Source organism: Chelmon rostratus, chromosome 23 (genome assembly GCF_017976325.1).
Source record: "Chelmon rostratus isolate fCheRos1 chromosome 23, fCheRos1.pri, whole genome shotgun sequence".
Lineage (NCBI taxonomy): Eukaryota > Metazoa > Chordata > Actinopteri > Chaetodontiformes > Chaetodontidae > Chelmon > Chelmon rostratus.
In genome coordinates this window covers 11924135-11942966 of record NC_055680.1, presented here as the reverse complement: position 1 = coordinate 11942966, position 18832 = coordinate 11924135, and the positions used below count along the sequence as shown (strand labels likewise).

The 18832-nt window shown below is 49.6% G+C and overlaps 1 protein-coding gene across 5 annotated transcripts in view; it reads left to right on the top strand.

Moving 5' to 3' along the window:
* pcdh7b (protocadherin 7b) overlaps positions 1 to 18832 on the top strand; it is a 103251-nt gene that overhangs the window by 34084 nt on the left and 50335 nt on the right. For 3 of the 5 annotated variants that reach the window (XM_041965169.1, XM_041965170.1, XM_041965173.1), the window contains one exon: positions 14646 to 14865. The exons of 1 other annotated variant lie outside the window; for it this stretch is intronic. In XM_041965169.1, coding sequence (XP_041821103.1) covers positions 14646 to 14865 — 220 coding nt within the window. The remainder of the gene's footprint in view (positions 1 to 14645; positions 14866 to 18832) is intronic. One more of the 5 variants, XM_041965171.1, reaches the window with a different exon arrangement.

The following is an 18832-nucleotide window of genomic DNA, read 5'->3' as shown; positions in this document are numbered from 1 at the left end:
AGCGAGGGAGACGGAGGGAGTGTGAGGCTGAACCAGCCGCAATCCGAGCGGGGCTGCCTGTTTTAATGTCACATCCATTTAAACGCCACGTCCATCGGATGTGAGGTTTTTTTCAGTGTGTGTGTGCGTGTGTGTGTGAGGGGGCGTGTGGTTTTGTGCGTGGATGTACGCTTTCATTAATGTATGAATGTTTCGGGCTCTGCACACGTGGGCTTTTTCTAAAGATGTGGATTCTTCTTCGCTGGTGTGAGAGGTGGTTCGTCTCTGAGCTGTCCAAGCATTTTTTTTTTCTAGGATAACGAAGGATCGAGTATAAAACAAAGCTGGGAAACAGAGGAACAGGCCTTGTGAGGCCACAGCATTAGAAAATGGGAAAGAGGCAAAAAAAAAAAAAAAAAAACCAGCATTACCACAGCTTAACCACCTTGTGGGAGTTGAACTTGTACAATCTCCATTCACCGACTTTAACTGCGAATTTAAACGCACGGCAAATGTTCTCAGTCGATGGCCAAAGTCTACATCAGCATTCCTCCAGAGTAAATTTGCGTGGGATAAAGAGAAGCCTCCTAATCTCTGAGAACATACTATATCAAACAGCTTCTTTTCTTATGCTTACAGTAGCGGCCTGCTTTAGTGGGAGATATCCGCGTGCTTACAACATCAGGTTTTTTTGGACAGAATGGCGCTTCGTCTGCCTCGTCTTTCACTCCTGTGTAATTTTTGTGCGAAAACAGAAACGCTGCAAAAAAAAAAAAAAGAAAAAAAAATCCTCTTAAAGAAAAGCAATGGTGCTTTCTGACTGAAGCCTGTGAATGCAAGAGAAGCTTTGGGGCTAAGATTTCACAGCCGCTAATAAGCATTCAGCCTCATCTCCTCCTCTGCCTTGTGGTGACTTGGCTGCTAATGTGTGACTGACAAACCTCGGCTTCTCTGTTGATTGGGGCAGTTTTTTTTTTTTTTCAGGTTGGCTAAACACATGGCTGATGGACAGATCTGGGCTGAGTGTGGGATGGGCGTGTCTCGCGCGCACGGCGTCGGCGGCGGATCGCACGTATCAAAGTTTCACCTCGCGTCGGGTCGAACACACACACAAAAAAAAGGTGCACGCTCTGTTCTCTCGTTTCACCGCCGCGCTCGCTGGCTCGCATTCTAAGATTTCGGGCTGAGACTGTAACTCTGAGAAAGATTCAGTGGATTTTCGCCATTTCTCTGTGTGATGGCCTTGGTTGGCTGGCTGCAGCGGGGAGCATTGGTTTTTATTTTGCCAGATTGCTGGGCTGCCTCTCTTGTTTGCCTGCTTAAATTAGCCCAGCAGGGACCTGTAGTTGCCAGAGTGATTTTTTTTTTCCCGTCAAATTTTAACATTAATTCCATCCACATCCCTTTCTCGCTCCCTTCCCCAACAACCGATCAATACGTATTAGCTCTCAACAGGGCTGGCAAACAGGAAGGTCACAAGGTCACGTATTAGAGTGCATTGCAGGTCAGAGCTCTGAGTGGTCCTCGCTAATAATCACTGGTCCCAAATCGGCACCGCAGACGTACTCCTGACCCACGTGAGCGCCCGTCTGAAGCATTAAACAGGTCTTAAATGAGAACATTGTTTAGTTGCCTGTAAAAGCATGATGAGTCCTTCCCTGTGTTTACATAAACTCCACTCAGTATCTTAAGCAGATAAAGGGCCGGTGATCCTTTTAAATCCATTCCAGAGCCGCTTCCTTGTGGAAATAACAGCAAATGGCTCATTGATCACATCTCTTATCGTGGCCTATATTTGAATTGCACAGCAGTGCAGAACGGTGAGGGTCCCCTTCACATTCGCTCACCATCTTGTCCCGGTGCTATCGCAGACGTGAACACGCCAAGACCAGGCATCCCATTGTTAAGCCTCCTAATGCGGCGAGGTATGGGAGGGGTTAATCAAAGATCTTGCTGTGAATGAGGCACTGTTAATCCAGTTCGGATACCGTATCTAGGGTAAACCCACAGAATCCAGCGTGCACCCGTGACCCACACGGCGCACAATTAATGCGCCCACACAGATGTCCTGCAGCGAGCGGCCGTGTAATTACACCACAAACAAACAGGAAAAAGGCACATGCAAATTCATCACTGGAGCGCACGTGTACACGTTTGTCTCTGCACAATGAAAGATTTAATTGTCTAAATCACACAAACTGCGGTAAGTGCCGCTACAATCAGCCATGGTTCCCGGTTCATTGTGTGTCCGGCAACCATGGCGAGGACATGTCCTCCGCTTCCTAAACGGGGAGATTTGTCCAAGACCAAAGAGAATCCGTGCGAAGCGAACGGCGGCGGTCGGCTCTGATTTGGCTGCGCAACACTTTACAACCCGGAATGTTATTTTATTCATGCGGATTCGGGTGGTCTCTCCGCCATCCCTGCCTCTATCTCTCTCATCAGCCGCCCTCCCTCCCATCCCCACCCTCCTTCCCGGCCCTCCGCCCGCTCTCGGCCACTCTCGGCGATTGCGCTTCGGCGAGGGCTCAAATTAATTTCAACTTGTTAATTCCCTTTGAAAAAAAATGACGGGCGAGCAGGAGGATGAGGAGAAGAAGGAGAAGAAGGAGAATTAAAGAAGCGAGCCAGGTCGCTGTTTGAGTTCCTAATTGCCAAGGCCCAGAATGTGACCTACAGATGTGAAACTCCCCACTTGATGAAATATTAACTAGACTGTGGGGCTTGACGGAGATCCGCTGCACTCGCTGTGTGGAAGAGAGGGAGAGGGGAGCAGGGAGACGGCGGCGTTGCAACTCGACACGACTGAGGTTGATAGGGTCGTGTAAAGGAATGTGGGAATGAAATGGAACTCATTAGCGGGGAGAGGGAAGAATGACAGGGACCTTTATTCACATGCATGTGAGCGTGAAGACGCCAGGAAGTTCCTCCAAGGTCTAACGTGGACTAAAAGAGCCCCACGTGAAAAACATGCGGCTTACCTCAAGCCATCCGCCCGCCCCCCTCTCCTCGTTAGCGTTACGCCTCGGCTCCGCGGGTTGCAATGAGCAGAGCGAGGGACGTGAGAATTAGGGAGTGGATTGAGTGTGATGGATGACTCGGCGGGTAATATTCCTGACAGATGGATGAGAAATGAAAAGTTGTTGGTGCTGAAAAAACAAACCCGCTAATGGTGATGATCACATCTGGATGGGCTGATACCTGCCGTACGTCAGATACGGGGTGGAAAAAATAAATAAATTGAAAACCTCGATGAGTCCTTGACGACAGCTTGACAACTTACGCACAGACGGCGTCAGCATTTGCCACGTCGCCGCATGACTCAGCTGCGACCACCTTCAGCAGATGCATTTTGGGAAAAAACGGACAGCCACCTCACGCCTGGCGCTCCCTTGAGGAGTGCATGTCAGCGGTTAGAATTACCGCAAAGGCGGCGCTTGCAGATTTGTAGCACCTGAAATAATACTCGCCGACGCATTTGCGCAGTTTGCCTCGTAGCGCTGTTGTGCTGTTGTGCTGCATGCTAACGACCCCCCCGCTCTCTTTTTGGTGTATTATACTTAGCTTATTGAGTTGTCATGTACGCCTGACCTGCTTTTCATTCTGGCCGAAGAAGAGGACCAGAGGCGCAGCGATGGGAGGAGGGAGGGCTGGGGGGGGGGGGAGCAGGGGAGGCAAAGTAAATACATGGGGAATAACAGAAACTGTAGCCTTCTAAATAACTACTCTTCCTATGCCCCAAATTCATAATAATGCGGTCTGCACTGCAGATAAATAAAACACACCCAATTTTCTTGTTAGCATAGAAATGTGGGCCAGGCGGCTGTTTTTTCTTCTTCTTCTTCTCTTTCAGATCTGATTATTGTTTTAAGCTCGAGCCGCTTCAGCTTTAGATGAATTGCAGCCCGCCTTAGTCCGACGCCCCCCGTGACCTCTACCTCTCAATTTACACAGGGGGGTTGAATTAGCCAGCCTGATGAGGGGGATCATTGGTGCGGCGGGGTGCTGGTGCGCCTGGCTTTCGCCTCACGGGGCAGCGGACGGGGAGGAAACCTGTTCGGCAGGAACCGGGTAGTGCTGAGCGGCGGCATTTGGAGGCCAGTCTGAGGCAAATCCCGGCCATTGTTCTCAGATCAAAGAGAGAGAAAATGGCAATGTAATACGAGCTCAAATTAAACGGATGCTTTGTCTTTTTATGTGACAGCCTCAATTCTGGCCTTGAGTTTTGATGTTGGGTTGTTGTTTTTTTTTTTTTTAAGCGGTTCTGTTGTGGCCGGCTGACAGAGGGAGGGAGACGGAGGAAGAGACAGAGAGGGAGGTGAGAGACGGAGAACCGCGTCACTCGTCTGTTCCGAATCCACAGGGGCGCAGGAAAAGCCTATTCGCAGCAATCACAAACACACATATCACTAACCCGGCCCCGCGCCTCCGTATCGATCCGCCATCATGGGCCTTTGATGATGCGGCACGTGACGCGCCGAGCCGTCCGTGCCACTCGTCACTATTATCTGTCTCACGGATGTCACTTTGAATCAATAACCATCTCGGAGTCGTTGACCTCCTCCCCTCTTCCCGCCACACACACACACACACCACCAACAACACCAGCTCCTTCATGCAGGCAACATGCAGTGTGTGTGTGTGTGTGTGTGTGTGTGTGTGCGTGTGCGCCGTCTGATATGTCCACACGGCGGCTATCTTCCTCTGCTAGCTTAGGTTACTTCAATAGCAGCCATTCTCATCTCTGTCCTTCTCTCGATTGGAAGTACAGAGAGGGGATGGAGGGAAGGGGGGGGTGGGCTTGCGTACAGTTAGGTGCTTTCACCTGCACCACAAGGGGCGGGGAGGGGGAGACACAGGATCCGCTCCATCTGCTTGCCCTGCACCCTCCCACCCACCACCCACCTTCATCCTCTGGCCATCTCCCTGATGATTCTTTTATTCCTGGGATGCCAGCTGCCGGTAAGGTGATAGGTGGAACGCGCACACACAAACACACACACGTGCACGTAGGTGGGGAGTGATGGCACCGGGGCATTGGTACGCTGGTACGCAGCTCGCCGCGGAGCAGGCACAGGTGTCCGGTAATCATACCTGTTTGACCTCGCTCGCCCCCTTAACAAAGTGCCGCGGCGAGCAGAGTGCTGGAGAGCCGTGACAGCGGGGACCAAAACAACCTGACGCCATTATCAAATTTCCCATTAGCTGCCCAAAATGGCTGCCCAGTCAACAGCGGAGTAATGAGATCTAATGGGGCCGGAGCTGAAAACGAGACCTTAAGAGCACATCTTTAACTTTTCTTTACCACCCCGCCTCACGTCGCTGGGAATACTGTCAAACAGAGAGGGAGAAGGAGAGGAGAGGCATTGTTAGCTAAGTGCACTCCAAGAAGTGCCTTTGAGGAGAGGACTATTTTACATGCGGATTAGCGCGCGTATCGCCATCATCAGACAGCGATACGGGGCCTTGATAGACCGTCTATCTTTGATGCCGTCTGAGGCGCGGGGCCTTATCCCTTTCGCCTATCTCCTGCAACACGCTCCTCGCGCACGCGAACACTGATCCGGCCCTTCAGAAGCGGCGAGATGGGGAAGATCGGTTTGTGAGATGCGTCCGCCTACGTGTGTCATTTTTTTTTTCTTTCTTTCTTTCTTTTTTCCCCCCCTCCCTTTCAAAGTCAAAAAGGCACGTGCCGGTACGCTGACGCGCTTTCAGAGGAGCGCCTCGAGTTTGAAACATCAGATGTAAATTCGAGATATCTAATCTTTGGACGCCACACACACACACACACACACACACACACACACACACAAAGCGCCGCAGGTGTGCATGTTTAATGCTTCCAGCACAATCCCTCCTCCGCTCCTGAATGGCTGCATTGTGCACTCCAGCTACTTCATTCTGCATTCCTACGTCAGACAAAATGAACACTGTCGGCTGGGAAAAAAAGAAAAAAGAAGAAAAAAAAAGAAGCACCGCCTTTCCACTTCCCCCCCCTCAGACACTATTAAAATTTTTGTTATGTTTTCCACTTTGGCCCCCTGGTGAAAATAACACATGGGGATTGTCTGGGCCCGAGCCAAACACACATAAATTTCAATATTAATTTGGTCGGCACCTCGGCAGCCTCCCCCTGCTTCCTAATCTCCCGCCGCATATCTTCATTATCTGAAAGTGTGCTTTCATCTTAATTCCATTTTCATCCATCAAATGTCGGGGAGGTTTGACCTTGCGTGATCTCGACGGAGATAGCGACGGCGGGGGGGGGGGGGGGGGGGGGGGGGGGGGGGGGGGGGCGGCGCGAGATAGGCGAGAGAGGGAAGGAGGGAAGTCGGGAGATAAGGGCGCCGGGTTGAGACGGCGAACGGGGGATGGAGGGGGCGCGGCAGGGCGAGAAGCACCTTCTCCGCCAAGTTTCCGGGGGTCTGTTAAATGGGAGGGCACGTGGGCCATTCCTCATGATCCTACACGCTCCCCCCTCCTCACCCTCCATCCTCTCCCTCCTCGCCGTCACTTTATGCGTCCTGACATCCGGGGTTTAATTACTCATTTGTAATAATTGTTTGGACGGTAATTGTCTCGCGCTTGCGTTGTCAGGAACAGGTGGTGGATGGGACCTGTGAGGGGAGGGTGCGAGTTGCATGATCAGGACTTGCGTTTAGCAATCGCTCCATCAAGAAGAAGCGCCACCTGGTGGTCCTGTCCTGGTAAAATGAGGGAAGTGCTGCTGCTTCTGAAGTTCAGGACGCACAGACGCGACACAAGGAGACACACACTACTTACCCCCCTTGAATGATACATGCCTGCATGATCACACTCAAACAGAACGCCTCATTAGTGGATAAGCTGGATATGCTCTCTAACCCTCCCCCGATCTATCTTTCTCTCTCCCCTCTCTCTTTTGCCTGTTTGGATGGCGGCCCTGATCCCATAAATGCAGGTTATCTGTCATCAGTGACTCAGGATGGTAAATAAAGAATCATTTATCAGCCTGTCTCATTCTCTGTCTCTTTCTCCTTCCCTTATCTCAGTTTTTTCCCCTCCTTTCTTTATCCTTCCCTCCACAGTCTGTCTATCCCTGTAGATCCTATCGCTGCAAATTTTTTTTCTTCCTCTCCGCAGTGACATTCATTTCTTTAGATGTCGCATGCGAGGGCTTCTGGATCTCCCACCCGTGCTCGTAGGGGACAGGTAGCGAAGCAAGTGAGCTGCTGGGTCTCATATCCGGAGCGGCCGACGAGCTCGGCTCTGGCATTTGGCCGCTTTTGCGCCGACTCCGGGCTCCGTTGATGCCGTGTCATGCTTTCTGCTGACACCCAGACCTGTGTCACAACAAGCTAGCGTTAGCGCCAGCCCCGGGCTCGTCACAATCTGACAGTAGTAGGCCGTTGGTCAGATGCGGCGCTGCCAGTGCTGTGATGGATCCCCCACACATGACACCTAGCCCCCTCCCCCAACCCCCCCTCTCCAATGCCAGAGCTGGGAACCAAAGCTGATGGCAGGGTGACATGTGAAATGACATGACAATGCCAAATACATGACACACACACACTGACTTACACTCGCGGATAGACAAGAGGCACTTGCACGCCTGAGTGCGCAGGGGGCGATTTCACTTGATACGTGCGCTCACGTGCCGGCGAGAGGGCACGCCGCTCAGACGTCGGCGCACAAACAAGGGCTGAATTTGAAAAAGCAGGAAACGCGATCTCAAGATTTTGCCGGCCGGCCCTATGTAAGCAACACCGGGGTCAGGGTTCGGTTGACGCTCGTTCCCAGCGCCTGCCAGCGCCTGTGTCAGCAGCAGTGCCTCTAACGCGGCGACACAGGAGAAGGCCCCATCCATTCATAATGAGAGGATGTAACACAATTCGCGATTGACAGCTGTGGATGTCGCTCTGGAAATCCGGAAAAAACGTCCCCCAGCTTTAATGGAAGCATATTAGCCGTGTGGTGGACAATGACAAGCCCGCCTTTACGAATTCCTGAGCTTTCATTTGTTCATGTCCTCTTTAGCTTCATGCTATCAGCCTCATGACACGGTGTTCCTGCAGCCCAGCAGAAAAGTAGCAGAATCCCCACAAAGGGTGTTATTTGTCAGCTTGAAGCTAATCCACTGCCACTCAACACCAACCGCCCCTCAACCCGACTCCACCCCCCACCCCACCAGCTGGAATAAAAAAAAAAAAACACTCCTCCTTTGCCATTCAGAGCAGGTCAGGGGTTGGGCTAAGCTTCTGAAGATGTTCAAACGCATCCCCCCAGAATAGTATCTCTGTTACACCAGTGGCCTAATCCGCCACTTGAAGAGCAATTAAAAGTTTAGCCCAGACTTTAAGAAAGTAACCATGTGTGATCTTTTTTTTCTTTCAATTTTTTTTCCCCCTCTTCCTGCGGGTCTGTCTCTCCGGCTGCGTGCATGGGGTGCATGCTAATAGGAAAGTGCTAGCTGTGGCACTCTTCCAAAGGCATTCCAAACACACTGGGAAAAGAGACGACCGAGGGGGGCGGGGTGACGGAAGAGATCGCAGCTCGGGATGGAAGGATCACCCACTCTCTCGCTTCCTTATCATCTTTGTTCCCTACCCTTCTTTCTTATACTCGCTCCAACTTTTACATCTTTTTTTTTTTTTTTTTTTTACCCCCTCTCACAATTCCCACTTCCTTATTCTCAATCCAAAGTGGTTCCCAAGGCGCAAGCTCTGAGACTAAGAATTCATCCCCCCAGAGTTCCTCCTTTCAGACTTTTTGTGCCTAGCAACAACTTTTAATGGCACAAACCCAACCACACAATTGTCAGACGCATCGGGGAGTTCGTGTTTTGGTTTTCCTGCTGTCTTTTTGGATTTATTGAATAGTCTTTTTCGTATTGGAGCACATATATTTATATAGCCGTTTGTCCTGCCAAAGGCTGCAGTAAAGGGTCAGTAAAGACGTGAGGGAAGGCAATGAAGGACATTCAATTGATCGGATCATAAAACGACCACATGGTTAAGTGGAAAGGTAAAAAAAAAATACTCTTGAGGAGAAGGCGCGAATAGTGTCATCAAAGAGACTGTTTGCTGTGTTACCCGTAATGTCTGCACCTCCTGTAATAAAAGCATTTTTAAAGGTGTTTAAAATGTTATTATGAAGCTTTGTGCCGGTGCAGATTGCGCGGCCTCACAGCACTCTGACACAGCTCGAAACGAATGACTGGCATTCAAATCCGTCAGTCTAATCTTAACTATCGTATTATTTTCAAACCCATCATTGTGTACGCAGTTAAGGTGAGGCGCTGGCAGCCGGGTGCCCTTGTGAGCCTGGCTGTCTAAAAGGATGTGAACGAAACAGATTTTTTCTTCTCTAACTCAGCACAGTCGAACAGGAAGAAAAAAAAAACTCTTTGCATCTTTGTTGACTGAGAAGATAATGTTGGAAAAATCAGACGCCGAGCTCGCGAGAGTCTCTTTTATCTCGCCTTTATTTTCCTTCCTTTTCTGCTGGAGTCTTGGGTGTTCTTTGGAAGCGTTTCCCCGGTTTCTCCTCTTCATCCTGAGTGACCTGGGAGGAATGTGTGCGGAGGAGTGAGGTTTGAAGAAGACGGGGAATGCGAGGAAGTGAAGAGGAGCACTGGAGCTTGACAGGGCCAAAGCTATCAGTCAGACTTGAGCATGATACCTGAGACTCTGCAGGCGGCTGCACTAACAAAGCTGCAGCCAGCTACTCCGACGAAATTCCCACAGCCTGCTCAGGCCGAACCGAAAGCCTTTTTTTTTTAAATTCCCCAGGACCTAGCACACCTGAGGAACCGTCCTCATGCGGCCTGCCCTCTTCTTTTTGACCCCTGAGGTCTGCAAAATTCAGCATTCTGAACTTAGCTTAGTCTGCAGCACAGGGGTGGAAGAAGCACTCAGATCCTTTATTTAGTAAAAGTAGCAAGACCACATAAAGCAAGTAAAAACACTGCGTTCCAAATCTTAGTTGCTAAAAGTATTAGCATTAAAGCACTGTGTGTTCATTAATGTTGCAGCTGGTAACGTTGCTGCTCATTTTAGTTGCTTTATATGCTGCTGGGGAGCCTAATTTACAATAATATAATCCAATTAATGATCTGAATCTGCAAACTAGCCAGTAACTAAAGTTATCAAATCCATGTGGCAGGGTAAAAAGTATTAGTAGAGTCAGTTATATTTCCTCCCAAAATGAAAATACTGAAGTGCTAGTACCTCAGAATTGCACTTACAGTACTTGAGTAAATGTACTTTGTTGCTGCAGCACAGTAATTAAGTGCAACTGAGCAGCACCCAAATAGAACCTGAATCCGCCCTGATCAGATTCCAATTGATTTCCAGTCAGACATTCACCTTGAGGGCATTTGTCTCATTTATCGCTTCAGCATCAGTGTACCTCTTGATCTTTTCTAATTCGCGGCACTGGAAGGACTACACCAGGACTCGCCCGCGTTTGAGCTTCGCGGAGCGAGCCCCGCCGCCGCCGCCGGGTTGAGCCAATTTAAGATCCCAGCAAGTATGTTGTTCGGTGTGCCGTGGCTATTTGGCACTTTCTGCCCGTCTCAGGTGGCGTATCACAGGTCGCTGTCTGGTTGCCCATTAAAAATTAAACATGGCTTCTTAATTACCGACTGGCACTTTTGGCAATCGTGGCAGTGCTCGTGTGTCGATCCCCCCCCTCTCGCTCTCCACGAGCCTCTTTGCCCCGCACCCCCATGTTCGCCCGGCCTCTTTATCTTTCTTTCCATCTCACTTACTCATACTCTCCTCTCTGTATCCCTCCATCTCTCTTGGTTGACTGCAATAAGACACTGGGCCTGTAGTTTATGTTTGCTCCCCTCGCCCCAAGTCCAGCCCAGCCACAATTACTTCCTGTGGTTCACGGTAGTGGGTCACTGCCATCCGCCAAAGGTACTTACAGCTGAAATTACACACACTGTGTTTTCCACCCAGGCCTACATCCATTGTTCCACCACCCCTCACTCTGTGCAGAGGCTCTGGCGAAGGTGGGCTTGATTATAAATCCAGACAGGCTTCAAAAGTCAGAGCACAAACACAGTCGCCGGTGTGTGTTCTGTACATCAGGCACGCCAAACGGGAAGATGACTGGAGATCTGATAATGAGCGTTTTAGGAAATGCTTGACATTAAAGCTGCTGTACAGCTCAAAGTGATTTGCCTTGATTGTGCTTTCACTGATATGAATAACTCAGAGATTTCATGCAAAGGCAGAGAGCTCTACTTCTAAACAACATGTCACCCGTTCAAGGTCTGCTGGCAGATGAAAGAAGACGCGAGGCTCAAACGGGGCGCCGCAGACAGCGGCTCTGCGTTTAGTTTGGCCAGGGGAGGAAATGAAAATCAAATCCAAGAGGTCACACATTATTGACATGAGTGGCACGGTCCTGTTTTTATTGGCTCCAGCTCCACGCCATTCAGGCAGCCCATGTGTTTTCCCTTTAGCATCCAGGAAATAGGCCGGGCCAAGCTTCGGCCAGAGCTCCCAATAAACCTGTGGCTTGTTTGCGTTGTTCATTTTCGGGGATGACGGATTTGCTCGATCACCCGTGGCTGTCGCAGCTGGCTTTGCGTCACAGGCACGCCCCGAAGGGGCCCTCCTCTGTCGGGACCCAAAAAAGGGGGTCCCGGCATCTGGCAGAGATAAAGCGAACTAGTGCTAACTTGTAATGAAAGCCACACATTTAAAGCTTGGCCGCTCTCTTGCAGGGCACAGCGGGGGGTTTAGCTGTTCAGCTAATGCATGGATAAATGTGTGTGGAAGTGCTAATTTCATTTGTTCTGTTATTATTTTTTTATGCTCTCTGAACCCAAAGCTTTGAAATCATGCATCACATAATAGACAGTCAATAACCTGAATCGGCTTCTCCCCCTTCAAAACTAAACGGGTCCGGGGGCGGGATGTTTCGTCGTGTTTGTGCATGTGTGCGTTGTGCTTGTGTTTCTGGCTCGGTCACCGCGAGACTGATTGGCAGCTGAGCGGGCCGCGAGGGCAGGAGGTCAGGGTAGGAGGTAGAGGGACCGGCATCGAAGGGCATGTAGTCAGTCAGGCTTAACAAATGCACCGGCTCTGGAAATGGCCAGTATCTGGTGAGGGGGGGGGGTCAGCCCCGTGCCGCATGACAGCGAGGGGAACACTTTCACTGCGACACCCACAGCCTGCTTTTATTTCTCACAATGTAAAATCTCCCTCGCCATCGCTCATGCGTTAAAGTGTCTTCGGGGCAGCGCAACTCCAGCCGCCAACCCCGACCGCGTGTGTGTGCACGGCACATAATTTTGCTAATTTTTCCCTGTGGTTTGGCCGTGTGACGAGCCCCCGAAATCGTCCTCCCTTTGAATACTTGAAAGAGGTGGGAAACAGCGTCGGTTGTGACGACCAGAAAGCCACACGCGATTTCGCACGGTATGCTGGACAATTCATTTCTCCGTCCCCCGGCTGCTGCCGAGACACACACCCAGACATGAATATAACGGGAAAATTACTAAGAAAGAATCGCTTTTTTATTTTATTCATTTATTTAAAAGACACAGAATGAAGGGAGCGAAGGTCGCTGTGCAGACGGTGGTTGCTGCAGATTCTAATCCAAAGCCTCCGGCGATCTCTGCATGAACTCCATTTCTGGTCTGCAAACAAATTAGCTTTTTTTTTTTTTTCTCTCTCTGCCTCTTGTATCTCGCTCTCCCTCCAGTGAAAATAAGGGGAAATTCAGGTGAATAAAATCTATTTGTTCATTTAACTCCCCCCCCCCCCCTCGCTTCCCGTCAGCTTCTTTTCTCTCACACAAACTCAATTTTCCCTCTCCGCGCGCCTGCTGGAGTGTTTTCTTTTCTTTGCTACGCTCTCGCCGGCAATTCATTAGGCAACGGTCGTTTAATTTGTATCATTAGAAAAGCGTGTTTTCCCGAGGAGTGCGGCGCTCCGCTAAATCTGATCCGGGCGAAAAGCACTTTCTTTCCGACCACACACAAGCTGCGGTACTTGACACGCACCTCACACCAAACGAGGGTTTCAGAGAATCTGAGTTAAAACAAACCAACAAAACAAACAACAACAATATGAAAAAACATGGTTTAATATCTTAACATCTCTTCAAGTGTTATTACACTTATAGTCAGCAGTTCTCCTTCTGGGCCTCGGTTTTAATTATGCAACAAATGTTTGACTATCCAAGTGAAATTTGCATGAATATTTATACCAATTCATTTGTTGAGTGTTGATTGTAATTACATGGAAACATGATTTATTGCCAAGATTGCTGTGTTAGCCAGCCAGCCAGAGAAAGAGAACCGGGCGGAAATATATAAATAAATGCAAATTCTTTTTTTATTTATATATTTTTTTCCCACACAGACAAACACACACACACACACACAGCAAGAAGAAGCCCATTTTTTTTCCCAGTGGCTTGTGGGAAATTTCATTATGAAGAAGAAAATCCTCCACAGTATGTGCCTGGCAGAGATTCAGAAGCGCTTACACTAAGTGTCTCAGAACGGCGAAATAACAAAGAGGCTCACCTTCCTGAGGTGACCTGTCGACACTCGCCGAGCCGCTTCGCCCGCCGCTCGGGATGTAGACGTTCAAAACATGCCTCTCAGATCAAATGACGGTGGTGTTTGATGGTTTATGGACAGACGGACGAATTAAAGGCGCGGTTATCGATCGCACGGGCTGATAACAGATTTTACTTCATCGAGGGAGACGGTTGGGGAACAAATGGAGGGAGAGGGAGGGACATGCTTGAGTAATGGGCCTTAGTGCTGTTTAATATTCTCATGATGGAGCAAGGAAACAAGGAGGACAGAGGGAGGAAAAGAGGCAGGAGAGGAGCGAGTGATGTGGTCCAGAGAGGGGCTTTGAAGAGAAGATGCGCAGCAACAGAGGCAAGCCCCGACTGTGTTTGTGTCTAATTAATGAATAGCATTAGCCATTTGTTATGCCATTTATTCTGGTAATGACCGAGCCTGATCTTTCATTCCTCGCCTCATGCTCATTCTCCCTCTTTCATCCCCGCTCTCTGCCGTCACCTTTGTACCAACAGACAGGGAGGAAGGTCTGCGGCCCCTCAACTCGGGACACTGCTCGAGTAGGCCGCGCGTTGTCGCAGCAGGCGTGCCGTCGCTCGCTCGCCGCCGTCAGATCAGACCTCCCCGTTCACCTTGTCCTCTTTTTTTAGCGGGCGCATAAACGAGTGAATGAGGCCGGTGCATTCTCCCCTCCTCGGTTGTGTTTAACACACAGGTTTAGCCAGCTGCCATGTCCCCTGAGCTTCAAGCCAGGCTGTGAAAGACTCCCTTTGTGCAGCCCCCTCTGTGTCTTCCCATTGAAAGTTTTCAGGGTGAGAGAAAGGCAGGACCTTGTTTGTGGTCATAAAAGGTCTTTGTTGGCTTTTGTGATGGAGCAGATCAGGTTATGTGTCTCATTTTTGGGGTCAGGAAAGCATCACAGCTAGCCTGGAGCTTGTGAGCACTCCTCCAGTTAAAGCGTAGTTCCCCACCCTTGCCCCCTTTTTTCCTGACCTGTCTCTCTGCCATCCTGACCCGAAACCCCTTTCCAAAACCCAGAGGAATCAACCCCAAAAAAAGAATAAAAAAAAAACACACAAAACCGTCCCTTTTATAGTGACCCCCGGCCGTTTGGTTTCTCTTGTAGCCGTTTCGCCGAGTGACCTTCTCGGTGGTGAGCCAGCCCCAGGACCCTCACCAGCAGGGATCGCTGCAGAGCTGCTACGACAGCGGCCTGGACGAGTCGGAGACGCCCAGCAGCAAGAGTTCGTCGGGCCCCCGGCTGGGCGCCCTTCCCCTGCCCGAGGACAGCTACGAGAGGACAACGCCGGATGGCAGTGTCGGTGAGGCAGAGCACATGGAAAATGGTAGGGGCAAACACTGAAAGGAGATTAAGAAAACGCTAAGATACAAGAAACACACACCCACACGCTGCCTCGAGCACTCACGTAGCACGCCCGATGGTAGACAGTCTGGCAAACATACAGAAACATGTGAGGCTCTGTCCTTTTTTTTTTAAATATTTGTTTCTCACACAGACTTGAAGGTTTCTGGCAGTTGATAGTCAGATCCGCGGTGTGTCAGGTGTGATGTGGTGTCCAGGTTGTGATGTAGTAGCTTTCATTGAAGCGAAAGCCCTTCCACAGATGCACACCATGTGTAGACGAGGTCTCGGATTTCTTATAAAACCTGTGGTTCTGTTGCAGAAACGTCAGGCTTATTCGATCAAAGGGGCTCCACAGGGAATATATATATATATATATATATATATAAATATATAACAGGCATATTCGTTCAGATCGACACCTTTCGCCTTGACTTTCTCCATTTACTTTTCGGCTCTTTTGGACTTCTTTACAATTGAGTTTGACTTGTCATCTAGATTTCAACTTGACTGCAGATAGTTTTTTTTTTCCTTATAAGATCTCTACACCCTGTATTCTTTGAGATAAAATAAAGGAGGAGGAACAATGGGGGGTTGCTACCTAACTTGAATTGTGCAGAAGCCATACAGATAGCTGCCGCGCTGATACTCTGTGTGTGTTTGGCTCGAGGCCTTTACGAAGGAGTTCATTTTTCTACTACTGGGAGATAGAACTGATGTTCTGTAGGTTGTAATGTGAAAAGACTGCAGCCTAGAGAGAGTGAGTGGGAGCAATGGAGCCTAATGTAAAGGCAGTCCCTCGGTGCTCGACTGTATCTTCCCCTGCAGAACCTTCCCACAGCCAAGCCTGAGCTGGTTTTCCAACCAAGGCCAAAATATGTGTGATTGTGTGTGTATGTGTGTGTATCTGGGTGTGCAGTGAGAGATGGGGGTAATGGTCCCATTCATAGTCTTGGAGTCTGAGGCGATGCTTAACAAGGAGTAGCTGTCTTGAGAGTGCTAAGCCTAAGTGCAGAGGCTTCCCCACTGCAGCTTAGGATAAGGATATTCAAATGGCTTAAAGATTCACATCCTCTCTCTCTCTCTCTCTTTTTTTTGAGGGGAGATAGAGTTGTTTTGTAGATGATGTCTTAACTTATTTCAGATCAGTGCAGTCAGGGTGGTGATTCGTCGTGTCTGCAAGGTGAAGCCCGGACAGGAGGGCTTGTATCTTGCTACGGGTCTGCAGCGACCCAGCAGGTAGAAAGTCAAGCAAAGCAGATGGGCGTGCACACGAAACAGGCAGCTGCAGAGGTGTCCACGGTGAGCTCTCTCAAATTTTGGCCATAATGGAGATTAAAAGGGATTTGAGGCACTTTTCATGTGAGCTGATAGAGCTACCTTGTGGATGTTGGGGGAAAAAAAAACCCCTCCTTTTTCAGACAACAGGCACCCATCCACTGGCCAAATTAAACAAATTCAAAGGCTCATTCCAACAGCCGATGGGAGACAATCCACCCACCTTGAGAACAAAACTAGCATAAATAGCCCAACAAATTAACCCAAAAATTGAATATTGAACACCAGGAAAAAAACGTGCATGCAATTGTATTACAATTCGCACACGGTGATACAACTGCTATCAGCGTTGGCTGCAGCTCAGTGCACATGTGTTGTTACTTCTCCTTCTCCTCCGTTTCAGAGAGCACTGTTGCAAAGTATACTGGAGCTTTAGAGGAGGTTTGGTGGAGGAAGTGAGTCAAGGTCAATTCATGAATCAGTCTCCGTCCAAGAGGAACAACACGCTCTGCCGCTGCTTGCTATCTTCAGTGCGATCGGATGAACCGATGTGTGTGTGTGTGTGTGTGTGTGTGTGTGCGTGTGTGTGGCAGGTGAGATTGCAAGTGAGCGAGCGCGTGTGAATATTTTGTTTTCAATCACGGACCCACCTCCAAAGCTCACGTCTTTGCAGCACACTTCCGAGAGTCCTTACAGTTTGCGCAGCGAGGCTGCGGGGAGATATGATCTGGATTGAAGCAGGCAGCACGGTGGCCTTGCGGTCTGAGAGGCTGTAATTGGTCCAGGTCCTGTCATTCAATCGCAGGCGAAAAAAGAAAAAAAACAGCTGTGTGTTTCTGTCCTTGAGGAAGACGCTGAGCCGCTGCTTACTCACTTATGCTAGGTCACACTGGATAAGGGCATCAGCTAAATACCGAAGAGTAAAGTAAATGCAATCATCTGAGGTTAAGGGCAAATATTGGCAAACTGCTCCAGCCTCTTGAGGGATGCTAACTACAGTCATTAGCGCTCCCCCTCGTGTTGTAACCAGAGCACACACAGACACCACGAGCGCCGCATCCGCTCTATATGAAGGCCGAGCTCCTTTTCGGAAATTAGGGAGTTATGAGCAAAGAGGGAGGACAAAAAGTTAGCAGATGGCTTGCTGTGGCGCTCAGTGGCGGCGCGGGCATCGTTAGCGACAGGTAATTGCAGGCATTTACGTGCGTAATGCGACGCTGATTCACGGCGAGAGCGTGTGTTTTGGTTTGTTTTGGGGGGTTTTTTGACCGGAGAGCAGAGCGAAGCGGCGGACAGGAGGTGTGAACGTGCAGGTGGAAACCTCAACCTTGGCTCTGAAGCGTGAGTGTCGGTTTGAGGAGTCAGAGGATTTGATTTCGGTTTTTCATTCAGCGCGTTACCGATTCATCGCGTCTGACTGTCGTCGCTTTGGGGGCGGTGAAACGAGGACAAAGGCTAATGCCCCCCCTTTTTTTTGTGATTCTGTCCTTTTTTGCCCAGCTCTGACTCGCTTGTTGTCGATCGATGTTCGCACAATGTGCAGGAACAATCGTCCTCCACAGCGGCTGCCTGTCTGTCTCACACATGGATGCATGCACGCAATCATTGCCCCCGAACACACACACACACACACACACACACACACACACACACACACACACACACACACACACAGGCATCCGTACTAACACGGACAAACACACACTCTGTTTTCACTCTTCCTCCTTCCTCTCTCTCCACCCTGCACACATGTGCCGAGGGACCGTGTTTTCTCCCCCTCATCTCCTTCATCAAGGTCAGGTTTCGAACTTTATTATTTTCTGCTGGTTGACTTCTCTCCATGGGGAGCGTCAGAAAAAAAAAACAACAACCTCTCCATCCAAGGCAGATCCTTCCAGAACCGACTCCAAACGGGGAGTGTTGGGGTCACCGCGGGAATACGAACACATTCTTGACCCATTCCGCACCGCGCAAACTATCAGACTCAGACTCCTCTGTAGTTTCTGTCTTCACAGGCTTTGTTCCAGCCGAGCGATACACAATCGAAAGCTGGATGTCGGGAACGAGGAGAATCCTGCTGCATCTTTACAGATGTTTCTGAATTTGCTCAGCTGAGCTCTGCACAAAGAATTCAGTTTGTAGTCTTTAGTTCGCCTCTCAGAACAACAAATACATGCATTTTCTCATAATTCCTGAGCAGCACACGGCTCCATATACTGCTCAGCCTTGGTATTTGGTACATTTCATGAAGTCTTGATCTTTTTGATGCACAGCTGGGCCCCTCACTTATTCATAAGCTTACCCCGGCGCTCATCAGATATTCATAAACGCTGAGCGTTTGGAGTCAAACACCCGATTAGGCCGTTATGGATGTCAAAGAGCCCTTCCAGATGCACGGTGTTATTGTTGGGTCAAAGACTTTGAGCTCTATTATTGATCTCCACATCGGTGTGGCGGCGACGGGGGGGAAGATTTTTTTTTCAGCTCTCGCCATGTTAGTTCAAGTACAGTGTAAAATAGCATGCTTCCATGCTGCCCTTTCATCACAAGTGAGGTGCGCAGAGTGTTTGAACAGCTCCGGGCGCCAAAGATGTAATATTGTTCAACACGTGAACATGTGCTGGGCTGTGCTTGGTCATGCTGCCAGCGATCTATCCTATTTGATCCATAGC